We start from the raw sequence: 13982 nt of genomic DNA on the forward strand, positions 1-13982 counted from the left end.
TGTTGTTTGAGAGGCTCTCTCTGGACCTGATGGGCAAAAGAAGAGTCGGGGAAAAAGGAGTGGAGGGGCTGAAATTGGGGGGTGTGGAGGTGGAGGGGGCGGCAGGGTTGTAGAAATGGCCAGGAGGGCTTTCCCTCCTTCTTCATATGATGAAAGGAGAGCGAGGGGAGGGAGAAAAGAAAATGAGAGGTGGGGGTAGAGATCCAGATGAAAGTGGAAGGAGGGGTGGGATGGAGTGCGTTCGTCTGTTTTGTCTCCTGCAGTTCAGGCGGCATTGAAACACGGAGCTGTACACAGCATCTCTTCAGCACCGGCCCTAAAAAGTAGAAAACCCAAGCAGACGATTGGTCAGAGGACAAAGACGTTCAGTGTGACAGACTCGCCTCATATTTACAGCTTGCGTGAGCCTGTGATACTCGGTAAATGCCTTTTCCTGAAAAGATGCTTAATTTTCTGGTGTATGGTGCGCTTTAGCGGATGGATGTTGGCTTTTGTGTACCTGCCAGTCCACCAAATCCATCACGAGGCCGGCCAAGCTGTATCAGCAAAGCGCTCCCCTGCATTCTCGCACTGAGGAAAACCCGGCTTAGCTGAGGGGATTTAGGCCCAACTCCAGGAACGACGGTGGGGAGAAAAATGGGGTGGCACAAAAGAGGGATAAGTGGAATGGGTCCGAATTCCCAAAATAAGTAAGAGTGTTTGTGTGTCCTCAATTAGGACTCTAATTTGTAGTCAGAGGGACTCTCCTCTTGTGTTCCAGCAGCTGCATCACGAGACAAGAGTTTGAGAGGAGAAAACTCTGAATCCGAGTGCTGTAGACACACATAGAAGGGTAGAGCCCCAGGTGACCCGGCTCCTCTCGGTTTACATGAAAGAGAATTAGAGAGAGGGGCAGCGAGAGAGCAGAATATGAACCCAGCGTTCAAGTGAAGCTTTACAAGCATCGACGGGATAAATAGAGAAATGGAAGAAATAATAGACACAAACCATCAAAACAAATAAAGCGTTTCCACAGGTTATTCTAGAAACATGAGAACTCCAAAACACCAAACATGGCAGTTACATGACACGTGTTGCCCCCAAAAACCATGTTATCGTGATGCAAGTGGGGGAAAAGCCCTATTTTTAACCTTATTTGGAGCAAAGTCGCCAAACTTGTAAGCAGTTTTTTTCATCAGATTAGATTTATAATTCTATATATGCAGTTTTTATGTCCCAGTGTCCATTGAAATTGCAGATGTGGCTCTCTCCTCTTTCATTTAGATACGCCTGAGCTTGTTAGCCCAGAATAACTGCCTGGAGGTGTTTTACCAAGATGGCTCCAGAGAGGCGAGACTTGCCTATAAGGACTTTAGCTCGACAGCTTGTGTTGTCTGGATTTAAAGGAGCACTTCATCAATTTTACCTGTCAAATTTAAGGCCATCGCTACCATTGAGAGCTCATGTCTTGGGTTTTTTAGGCAGATTTTTATGTTTTTAGACTAAATATCTGAAATTAAATTAAATAAGCAAATCTTAGTCATGAGAAGGCAAAAAGACTATGTTTTAGTAGTTCAAATGATAAAATAAATGACTGAACAATTAAATAAATGTGGAAATAGGGGGAAAAAAATCTGTTTTGTTTGCAGCTTTGGTCATTTGGGGTCTGTTGATGAAATTTGGATGTATAATCTCAGTATATTTACTCTCCTGGATACGTCCCCTGGACAAAGTCTGTTTACTAACAACAAAGAACTGCTCAGCCTGCTTAAGACCTGCTCGACAGGCTGGTTGTGTGGAGTTTAAAAGGTGTCGGGGTTTATAAAGCAGAGTGTAGCCCAAGGCATGATGGGAAGTATAGAATCCAGTGACTGGGATTCTATCCTGTGACTTAACCCTGTGAACCCCAAGCGGTTTGTCAGCATTTTTTTGCTCCTGTCACCACATTTTAACTCACTGTTGACTCACTTTTCTCTGTAATAGAAAGTCCTGCACCTCTATGAAAACAGCACAACCATGAGTAGAAGTAGAGAGAAATAAAAAGTGTCTTCTCTGCAGTATAACATAGCTGTAGTGTCACAAAAAAGAGAGAAAAAATAGAATCAATGAGCACCACATTTTGCCAAGCACCCACAGGTGTTACCAATAGTTGAGAAATGGTTTATCACATTTCTACTTTGATTTTTAACTTGTTTCCGCACTTGTTTTGTATAAAACACTGCCTGCAGTTCAGCCAAAAAATCCCAGAATTTTAGTTTGACGACTGCTATTTGTAGCTGAGTTAGCCACAGCTTCACAATTCCACTGAGGAATACAGGCTTTTGTTTATTTATTTTACAGAATCTGATGAGAGCCAAATGTTTTTTGAGAATAAAACATCCTGATTTTAAGTATAGATATATGGTTGCACTGGAGAGCTCAGAATTTTCAGTTTTGTACAGAATCTTGTGCGTGCAAATGGAGTATTTTGAGGACATTTTTACATGATGAATGTAGAATAAAGTGATTTTGATGGAAAAATTATGATTTTAAGCTCACATTTGATTCCTTTCTCTAGATGAAACCCACAGTTGCACATGATAAGTTCAAGGACCGATGGAAAGCAGAAACTCTGGTAATTGTTTCTGCTTTTCCAGACTCCAGCTAAGATAACAAGCCTTTCAAATCTGCCAGTGGGCTTTAGGAGTTCAGAGGTCTGAAGCCAAAAGTTACGGCGTCTTCTATGTTTAGTACTGAGGCGGCAGGATGCTCCAGATGTCTTTGCCTCTGTAGCATCAATTCTAACCCGTCTTTTTTTTTTTTTTTTTAATCTGTCGCTTTGAAGTTATGGAAGTGCAATGCTAAAAATTGCTGAAGCACTCCTTTAACGGAGCCTGTCATAGAAAAATAATTGGTGAGGTGGAAATGTGACCATAGGAAACTCATAGGGAGCAACGCTTCCGCCGTGTCACTGCACCACGTATGCAAGTGCACAACAGATTGTGTGTGTGTAGGTGTGTGTGTGTGTGTGTGTGTGTGTGTGTGTGTGTGCGTGCATGCTCTGGGGCTTCAGTTCCCTCTGATCCCTCCCTTATCTCTCACAGCCTCCCCCCCACCACCACCACCAACCTCACACACACACACACACACGCACACACACACAGACAGCAACACACACACCCGCCCTTGTCTGCCGCCAGTCGAGTCCCCTGCGGCCTGGCGCAGCAAACAGATCGATACACCGGAGCTGGGCCGCATTAATATCTGTCGCTTCACCCCCCCCACCCCGGCGCCCGCTCAACGGCTCCGGCTGCACACACACACACACACACGCACGCACAAAACACACACACACATGCGCACAAACACACACAGTCAGGCACGACACGCAACCACCTAAATCACGCAGACACACAGAAACACACATCACACCCGTACCGGCGGCGGAAATGGCCCCTAGCTCCCGAGGGATCTGTCTAATTAAAAAAAGGGTGGTGGAGGGTTGAGCTGGGAGGTGGAGGGGAGTTGGAGGGGGGGAGATAGATTGAAGCGGGAGAGCGAGAGGGAGGAGAGAGAGAGGGAGAGAGCAGAATGGATTTTTCTCTCATTAGAAGCCATGTCTCCTGGTGTGGCCTGGCCTGGCTGATAATGATGAGTCCTCTTCTCCTGCGAGGGCGAGAGAGAACCGGGGTTGCTGGGAAAAAGGGAGAGCGAGGATGAGCGAAGAAAGAGATGGAATGAGGCGAGCGGTCGAGGGCAGGAGGTGGAGGAAGAGGGCAGGCAGATAGAGGGGATGGTAGGTGGGGAGGGGTAGAAACGCCGCGTGGCCGCCGTGTGAAGTTGCTTTTTTTGTTTTTGACCGATTCGTACAAAAAGAAAACACACCGCATGTTGTTTGTTTTGAAAACATTATCACAGAATTCGTAATTTCTCTCTTTTTTTTAGAGATTTTTCAATTTTTTCCCAGACCCACCTGTTTATTTTATTCTCACATTTGCTCGAAAACGGTCAGCTCACTTCCAAAAGCGTGGCAGATGGATTTAAACACTGTGTGCTAATTTCATACACCTCTGCCAAAATGTCTGTTTGATTTGTCTTTGTGTGTTCACGTACATCCGGGCGTCCATGACCATCATTTTCAGTATTAATGTGAGGAATGATGCGGGTTTTAAAATGACTTATTGGGTGTTTTTATGAGCCTTACATCCATCACTACAGCACAATAAATATCTTTTAAGAGTGAGCTTCACTTCCTTCTACTACTGCTAATCCTGTAGCAAGGAGCCATCAACTGTTTGGGTTCATGTAAGAATTTAGTTTTCTGTTTATATCTTTGCATAGACGTGATGCTAAACTTGTTTTTATCTCCTCCATCCCTTCCTACCCTCTGCTTTCCTTTCTCCGAATCCATCTTTCCTGTCATTTCTGTCCCTCATCACCTTCCTCCTGCCGTCTTCTCATCTCTTTTCCTCGACTGTTTCCCCCTCTTTCGCCCCCTTTTTTGCTCCACATCCAGACATGCTGCGTGCTCGCCAGGAGGCGTTGGCTGCAGTGGTGAGGAATCCAGCGGCCTTAGAAGCTCACCTGCCCTCGGCGGGAAGCTCTTCTTCGTCCAGCCAGAGACGCAAACAGGGTCTGCCGCAGCACCGGGACGCGCATTACCCCGACAGGTAAAACCGCATGCAAGCAAACACCCCCGATGTCAGTGTTAAACCTCGCTGCAGTCGACTGTTGCAGCTGCAATCCGGCCCTGATTACAGTACGAACATTATTCATCATCATTATTAAAAAACCAACACCCACATCCTCCGCACACATGCGAGTTTACCGAGTTAATCACCTGCCAGTTTGCATCAGCACACCCCTGCACTTTTCCTTTTCAATCTCGCACCCGTTTCCAGCTTCCTCGTCCAGATCCCGTGTCTTGGTGTTTTTCAACGTGCTGCACTGTGTGAGCATGTGCATCTCCACATACATGGCTAAAGTAAGGATTCAATAACCTCTTGGCTACCACTGTGGAGTTGCACGCCTGCACGCCAGCGCTTCCTCCCTCCTCCCCCCCTCCCCCCCTCCCCCGCCAGCGCTGGCCCCTGCGCCTCCCAAACAAAGCCGGGGGCAGCGGGAGTGGGCGGGTAATTGCTTGTCGATTATTTATGTGGCGCGGGGAGAGGTGGGGGATCGATAATGGGCCGGCGGTGCGGCAGCGGGGGGTGTGTGTTTGTGTGTGTGTGTGTGTGTGTGTGTGTGTGTGTGTGTGTGTGTGTGTGTGAGAGAGAGACGGAGAGGGGTAGGAGGGGGGGAATAAGCAGGAAGCAGAGCGGCCAGGCGCTGTGTGGTGCAGCTCTGGGAGGCTGTGGGGGTGTATATATTTTGTGTGTTGAGGCGAGGATGGAGGGGAGGGGAGGGGAGGGGAGGCGACCGAGTATTCGCGTGTGTTTGTTTGTTCCATTTTTCAAGCTGGCGGCCTGCATGCGTGCTCATCTATGCGGACTGAATTTGGGTTTGTTTGTGTGAATATGTCTGCTAATTTGTGCGCCTATATGCGTACGCCGAGGCAGAGGGAGGCCAGTGGTGCAGTGTGAATGCACTCAGCGAGCCGCGGCTGTTCTCCGACAGCACAGAGTAATTAGCCACACAGGACCGGGGAGAGTTAACTAGGCCTCATCCTCTTCCTTCCTCCTGCCATCCATCTATCCATCTCTACCTCACTCCGTCCTGCTTCCTTTGACCCTCCTGTTGTCCTCATTTACGGGTTTCCTTGTCTGAAAAAAATCCAAAAATTCAGCAAAAAAAATTCCCCAAATTTCTGAAAATTTGCAAAACCTTCAGGAAGAAAATTTCAATAATTCCTTAAAAGTTTTATTTTTAAAAAATGCACCAAATTTGGCAAGAAAATTCTTATAAATATGTTCAAAAAATGAGTAAAAATCTTCCAAAAAAATCCTAAAAATATCTAAAGTGATTACATGTATATCAGTAAAACTTCTAATATTTTCTTTAAGAACATTCACACAAAAATCAATTAACATTTCTTTTTTTCCACCAAAAAATGTTCAAAGATTTCCCAAAAATGTTGAAAATGTGGACATCAGAAGTTTCACTGTGAAAATATATTTTTTTCCACATTTTCAAACTTTAAAACGGGTCAATTTTGACCCGCAGGACGACATGAAGATTAACCCCTTCATGCTCAATATGTTGGAGTGAATGAAAATAAAAGGAGGTTCTAATAAGGAAAACATGTTGCCATCATGTGTGCCATCGTCCAAATGAGAGAGAAACAGACAACAGACAAAGATGGTACAAAATCTGAATGATATCGCACCATATGTGCTCTTATATATACATATGAGCAAAAGTATGTGGTACAGTTTAAGTTTGAGACAGGTTTTTATGTTTTGTCCAGGTTTCCCACTCCCTATTGAAGTAAATATTAATGACAACACATAAAATATCCTTCTCGACAATAGAATGTGGCAACAGTTTAGGGAAGCCCCTCTTCTATGTAAATTTGTTTTCCTGTGCTTCAAACTCTGCTTAAAAAACCTTCCCAGATGAGTGCAGGCCATTGTAGCAGCATATTAACGCCCATAAACTTGAAATAACACATTTAACAGCATCACATGAATGTAATGTCTACATACTTTAGGCTATGTATCGCGCACGTGTCCAAAAACTGCACCAACCGCCCATAAAATACAGAGAACCTCAGAAAACGAAGATATGAAAACGTAGTGAGTGCAAACCGATGAGAAAATTAAAATCGAGATAATTGGTGAGTAAAAGCAAAAAAAAACAGCGATAAAATAAAAAAGCGTGGCAGAGGAAGTGAGTTAGAGATGGAAGCTCTCCTCTCTCTCTCCCGCTCTAACTCTCTCTGTGGCTCACCTTTCCATCGACCCCTCATCATTGATTATCTGGGGCCCATTAGGGCCCATTGTTAAAAACAAATCATTAGGGCTGCTCGATGGGCTTAGAGCCTGGCGCTCCATTTGTCTGGCCTTAAATGGCACTAAGCTCACCAAGCATCTGCAAGGCAAATAGGGGGAGCGATGCAGGAAAATAAAGAGAGAGGGCAGGAAAAGGGGAAAACATGGGAGCTTAAAACTCGGATGAAGAGAGGGAAGAGGAAGAGAGAAGATGGTGAGATGACAAAGTGATGGAGAGAGAGATGAACCAAAATAGGGAGTGAGGAGATCGAGGGAGTGTGAGATAAGGGGATTGAGCGAGCGAGGGAGGGAGGTAGAAGGAGGGAGGGAGGAAGAGAGGGAGAGAGAGCAAGCGTGGAGGGAGCCTCATCCATTTTAATGAGCTTCCTGTGTAAATGTGTTCCTGCGGAGAAGGAGCCGAAGGCGGCCGCTCGGCGCTCCTAATCCCCCCACGCTCCAGTCATTAAGGGCAGCCCTGTCACACACACTTACACAGACGCACCTATACACATACACACACACGCACACACACACACACACACACACACACACACACACACACACACACACTGGCTGGGCTGCTGCGGGACGGGGCCGCTGTCGCCACTCTGACAGGTCGCCACACACCAGTGAATTCCCCAGGAGCCCCTGGCCTCACTGCAGGCAGAGACTGAGAGACAGGCAGCAACACACACACACACACACACACACACACACACACACACACACACACACACACACACACACACACACACACACACACACAACACAAAATACAGTCATATAATATATATATATTTTTTTGGTGTGATTATGAGTCCACCTTGCATTTGTGCATCTGCCTGTTTTCAGCGTCATTCAAAAACTAGGTGAGTGTTTTCGCCTCATCTTTTTATAGCATGTCAGTGGTTTGCCAGCAAAAAGCGGAGATGGTGCAAAAAGAAAAACCACACAGAGAAAGACAGACGTTAACACACACACACACACACACACACACACACACACAGCCCCAGAGCAAAACGACTAATGTCTGCCACTCCTCCCTCAAAATTGCCTCCTATAAAAGGAGGAAGAGAGGGAGCGATGGAGGAAGGGAGTGGAGGGGAGTGTCAGATGCACACTCTTTCTCTCCTCTCTCTCTTCCTCCCCGTGATTAGGCCTAATTATGGTGGCGCAGACGCCTGGCAGCCCCAGTCATGCAGCTTTAATTGACCGTTATTCATCTGCGGGCTAACGCTAGGCAAGGGTAGGCGGCGTGAGGAGAGGGGAAGAAAGAGGGAATATCAGAAAAGGAGGGGTGGGTGAGTGTGATGGGAGTTTGGCATGCGGGAGCGGTGGCGGGGGTGGATGGGAGTTTTTGTGGGCGCTTTAGCGTAGCCTAGTGGAACTGCGCGTCGCAAGGCTAATTGCTAGCCCTGAGGGATTAGGCCAGGTGATTACACACTGGGCGGTGTAATTACATAAGCAGCGGCTAGCAGGGCCCCGGCTCGCGGCTCCAGGGTCACGCGCCACAGCCCTCACCCAAGATTAATTGGAGCTGCCACTGGAGTGCGAGGCACTGCCGGAGAGAGCGGTTATACGATTAGCATTAACATTTCAGCGGCGGAGTCGCTGGATCGATGGATGGCTCCCCCCTCCACCTCCACTCCCTCCACAGACGCACACCTCCCTCTCAGGACTGCCTCCAACCCCCCATCTCATCTCCCAGCTCTTGCATATGTGCCCTCCCTCTTTGCAATGCTCTCTCTCTCTCTCTTCCCTCACCATTTAGCGAGGCGGGAGACATGCCGGCGCTGGCTAATTTGAACACGGTTGCAAAACAATATTTGCGGTTGCATGCGTCCCAGTGTTGGTTTTGACTTTGTTGTTTTCCTCAGCTTGTTTCCCATGTATGCTTTTGTGCAGCGGCAGTCGCACACAGCTGAGCTCTGATTGGTGTGATAGCAGCAGGAGGAGAGGTGTGGGTAGGAAGCTGGAGAGGGAAGCTCACCAACGGCCCTGGAAACAGCTGTGGTCTGGCATCATCATCCACTCCCGGGCTTAGGGTCAGAGGGTCGGAGTGCATAATCCTCGCTCCTCTGACAGATTCTTCTGTGCTTCTTCAAAACCCCTGAAGATGTGCACGCAAGAGTGAAAATGGGAGGATTACAGGGGAGAAAAAGGAAGTGGGAAGACGAGGTTGGGATAAACAGACAGGATGAAGAGGGGAGAGAAAAATACACAGCAAGAGGCGAAGTGGAGGAAAATCTGTGAGCAAGGCAGATTTTCAGAGGTTGTGAAGGAGTACAGAGACGGGAGTGAAGAGCATGAAAAAAAAAGATGGGCAAGACAGGAACGAGTGGGAGAAAGGTGAGAGGCACCTTTCGCCCTCGAGGAGGACAAAAGATGAAGCCAATAATAGAGAGGCCTTTTCAGAAGTTCAGGTTGCAGGACGCTCCATCCTTTCACCGGCCTCAATGCAGCCCAGAGAGGGAGGGAAACAGGGAGAAGGGCGTTAGAAAAAAAAACGGGAGAGAAGAGAGGAGGGATGAGTGTTAATTAGAAGGTCCTTCAGCCCATGGCCCCGGTCAAGATGCAGGGGCCGCCCCAGCTGTCGGAGCATGACACACTGGCATTGTGCATTCAGCCCTCATTATGTGTGTGGCTCTAGAGTTGTGTGTGTGTGTGTGTGTGTGTGTGTGTGTGTGTGTGTGTGTGTGTGTGTGTGTGTGTGGCGGCAGGGGAAGGAAAGGCTGCAGTCCAGGGTACAGCAATGGCCAGCGGCGCTTGCTGCGGCGTGACAAGACTGATGAGGCACTGAGGCGACATGGGGGCCTCTGGAGCGCCACTGATAAAAATACACCGCATTCATTGGTGTGGCAGCGTGCGCCCTCACACACACACACACACACACACACACACACTCACTCACACACACACACGCAGACACACACACACACACACACCAAGAAAGAGCCGAGATGTGCTGAGAACAGAAAAACTCCAAATGTGAGCGGCAAACTATTTTATTGGCGTAGGCACCAGTGTGTGATACATCCCTCCACGCTTTTGTCATTTTAACTTATGAATCCAAATTGAAATGAATGTTGTTTTTTTCATATTTGTGTCCACAGAGAACTGTCCCATCCTCCTCCTCTACTGTCCCCTCCAACTGCTCCTCACATCGCCTTAGGGCCTCATCTGCGGCCTCCTTTCCTGGGTATGCCCTCTGCTCTCTGCCAGGCGCCTGGTGAGTGGACAGTTACTGCACAATACAGAAAACTGTCATTTTTACTTTTATGACAACATGAAGGAATAGTTCTCTGGTCTGTGTCAAACCAGAAGATTAAATTATATATTTAAAAATGTCCAAAAAGGTGTAATATTGTAGGATATTACATTTGGAAGCTTTTCCCCCTGGTAAACAGATAAAAACATAAAATTTTGTGTACTTTTTTGTAACTTGGGTCACTTTTTGTTATTTTGCCCCACTGTTACTAACACTTGGCACATCGCAGATCACTTTATAATTTCTGGTTGCTGTTGGTGTCACAGGTTATGGTTTCCTCCAACCAGCTCAAGCTGAGATCTTTGCTCGACAACAGGAACTCCTGAGGAAGCAGAACCTGGCCAGGTGTGTTTTTCACTATGTAGTGATGAAGTGATTATGGCAGTCATTATAAAAGATCTATGGCTTCAGTTTATTGTCCCGTACAAGAACTATTGAGCAGCTTTAACCCTTTAAAGGTGCTCATTGAAATTCTTTGAAATTCGAAATTTCAACTAGTGTTATTTCAGGACATAAGATTTTTTTTTTTTTTTTTTTTTAAACTTTTGTGACATTTTTCAAAATTTTTAATTTTCATGTTGAAATTCAAGGTCAATGAAGTTATCATGTATGTTCTTTACCTGTTAGTGGTAAAAAAAATAAAAATACCAAGAAATGTATATATCACCACTTAGCACAACTACTCAACTGTAAAATATGTGTTTCATCAACTAACCATGGTTAATTTTGATGTTTTGACCATAAATATGGAAGAGGGCCAAGCTGCAAGTCCATCTTTTTCCAACTTCAGAGAAAAGAGAAAGTTTGATATGTTCCAGGCCTCTGCTGATTGGTTAGATGCCACGATGTATGTGCTGTAATGTAGAGTGATCTTTGCTGATTGGCTGAGTGGAAACCACGTGCTCCTCGACCTCGCTGAGAGGCATGAGCAACGCCATATTTAACGTGTGCAGAAGTTAACAAATATGATCACTTGCCCGGTGAAGAGTTAAGGAGCCAAACAGTCCATTTTAAATGTAAAATTTTAAACATTTGGGCTGTTTGTTGAAGTCTGTGTGTTTCTCTGCCTCAGACTTGAGATGTCAGCTGAGCTGCTGAGACAGAAAGAGTTGGAAAACCTCCACCAACGACAGCAGCAGCAGCAGCAACGTCTGCTGGGCTCCGACCCTCTGGGAGCTATACCTCCTGGCCTACCCCCCGACCATCCGGCCCTGCGGAGCCTCCACGACATCCCAGAGGGCCATCCTCTCCGCGAGGAACTGGCCCGCCGCTCCAACGCAATGCTGGTACTTCGCCATGGGGCCACCACGCCCCTCCTGACCCTCAACCACCAGCAGCAACAACCCGGAGCGTCCTCCACACCTAAAAACACCCAGGCACAGAGCTCCACCGCTGGGCCGGATGCCGAATCCAGGAAAGCAGCTCGCAGGGGCCCCCAGACGCAGCTCCGTGCTGGGGATCACAGAGGAGGAAGAGAGGACAGAGGAAGGGAGGCTGAAATGGAGATGCACGATGAGGAGATGAAGGACTCAGACAGCGAGACAGATATGTGCGAGGAGAGGCAGGAGGGTGTCAGCGCCAAGTCCAGCAGTAAACCCAGGGACAGGGAGAGAGACCAGGGTAAAGACACTGGCAGCAAGGCAGTGTGTGACAGTGCCAAGGAGGCAGGAGAGAGCTCAGGCCGGCTCAGCGCTCCTTGTAGTTCAGCAGGTACAGAGTCACCCAGTCGCCACCTTTTCACCCCCGGACTGGGCAAGGCTGATATCAAGTACCACCTGCCTCCAGGGTTCATTCCGCCGCTGCCTGCTCTTCACGCCCAATCGCTGCCGTTCGGATTCCCCTACGCCAACCCTTACTTTCACACGGGTGAGAGCCTCGGACACACGCACACACACAACACAAACACAACACACACACTGAGCTGAAAAGTGACATGTGAAACCCATTAGCGTCACTCTCTGTGTGCATGTCTCCAGTGTGGAGACCTCTCCCTGTTAGGGGCCCTGAATCTGACCCCACTGTGACCTACCAGCAGCACAGCCACGTGGGCAAAAAGAAGGGAGGAGGGGTTGTTTGTTCACATCACATACATGCAATACAGACACGCATTTGTCCACATGCAGGATAACATACCTGCAGTCAGAACATTTACTGTGCAAACTTAACTCAACATGAGACGCAAATCCAGTCTGTGCAGCTGACATTATTAGTTCATTTAGCCAATGATCATAACATGTTATTACACGACATTTTTGATTGAGTTTAAGTGATTTAATAACAAAAAATAGTAAATGTTCACTGACTCAGTGTGAGAAGTTGCTGCTTTTCTCTGCTTTATATCAATGTAAAATGAATATCAATTTGGTGTCACTGAACACTGAAACATTGTGACACATGGGTGTTTTCTAACATTTTGAACCCTTAATATTAATCATTATAACATTTCAAAGCAGGAAAAGCACTCAGAGAGTGCAGTACTCTGCAAAGGCTGCTCAGTCGTGTCATCTCCAACGGCTGAAATCTTGAAAAAAAACTTTGTGGCAGAAATCACGGCACCATAGAATGCGGATATTTAATATAGATGAACCCAGAAATAAACTGACCTTGCGCTGAGCACAGGCATGTGTTATGCATGTGTAGATTATGTACGGATAATGAATCGTGTGACCTAAATATGTAGCGGGCAGCGGGAATTGATGGGACTCAGAAACACCCCCACAATTAAATTGATTGTTCCTTGTATCATTTCCGAGAAGTCGGCAGCGGTCGACTTGTAGTAGGATTGCAATCATGTGATCGTCAGCAGGCAGCTGAGGTAGCGTTCACTTGTCATAGTTACAGTGACGCCGTGCCGTTATCTCAATGGGAAATCTTTAACAAATCCGTGGATCCAGACTATAAGCCGCATCACTGCAAAAATCTAATCACTTGGTCCTTGTGCCATTCCCTGAAATTTTCATCCAAATCTGTTAGTCCATTTTTGAGTAATGTTTCACATAGACAGACAGACTCACAAATGTTTGCCGATTTGGACATACTAACCTATGATGTTTTGGTCATATTGTGGACGACATACTAAACTATGACGTTTTTGCTGTATTTTGGACGACATACTAAACTATGACGTTTTTGTCACATCTTGGACCACATACTAAAATATGACATTTTTGTCCAAATTTGGACGACATACTAAACTATGACGTTTTTGCCACATTTTGGACGACATACTAAACTATGACGTTTTTGTCCCATTTTGGACGACATACTAAACTATGACGTTGTTGTCCCATTTTGGACAACATGCTAAACTATGACAATTTGATGACAGACTGAACTATGGTGTTTTTTGGGACTTTTTGTTGGTTTTATGCAATAGGTAAGTAGAGAGGAAGACATGCATAACAAGACAGTGAATGGCCATGACCTGGAATCGAACCGGTGTCTTTGACACAGTTTTGTTTGAGTCGCCCTCTCAACCAGTTGAGCTAACTAGGCACCTTGTTGCTCTGTGTTGGACGACATACTAAACTATGACGTTTTTGTCCCATTTTGGACGACATACTAAACTATGACGTTTTTGTCCCATTTTGGACGACATACTAACCTATGACGTTTTTGTCCCATTTTGGACGACATACTAAACTATGACGTTTTTGTCCCATTTTGGACGACATACTAAACTATGACGTTTTTGTCCCGTTTTGGACGACATACTAAACTATGACGTTTTTGTCCCGTTTTGGACGACATACTAAACTATGACGTTTTTGTCCCATTTTGGACGACATACTAAACTATGACATTTTTGTCCCATTTTGGACGACATA

General features: G+C 46.5%; 1 protein-coding gene across 6 annotated transcripts in view; it reads left to right on the forward strand.

The window, feature by feature from the left end:
- Nucleotides 1-13982, forward strand: part of samd11 (sterile alpha motif domain containing 11) — a 112397-nt gene that overhangs the window by 92825 nt on the left and 5590 nt on the right. For all 6 annotated transcript variants that reach the window (XM_055012578.1, XM_055012579.1, XM_055012574.1 and 3 more), the window contains 4 exons: nt 4475-4628; nt 10001-10116; nt 10422-10500; nt 11228-12021. In XM_055012578.1, coding sequence (XP_054868553.1) covers nt 4475-4628; nt 10001-10116; nt 10422-10500; nt 11228-12021 — 1143 coding nt within the window. The remainder of the gene's footprint in view (nt 1-4474; nt 4629-10000; nt 10117-10421; nt 10501-11227; nt 12022-13982) is intronic.

Source organism: Amphiprion ocellaris, chromosome 8 (assembly GCF_022539595.1).
Source record: "Amphiprion ocellaris isolate individual 3 ecotype Okinawa chromosome 8, ASM2253959v1, whole genome shotgun sequence".
NCBI classification, from domain to species: Eukaryota; Metazoa; Chordata; class Actinopteri; family Pomacentridae; genus Amphiprion; species Amphiprion ocellaris.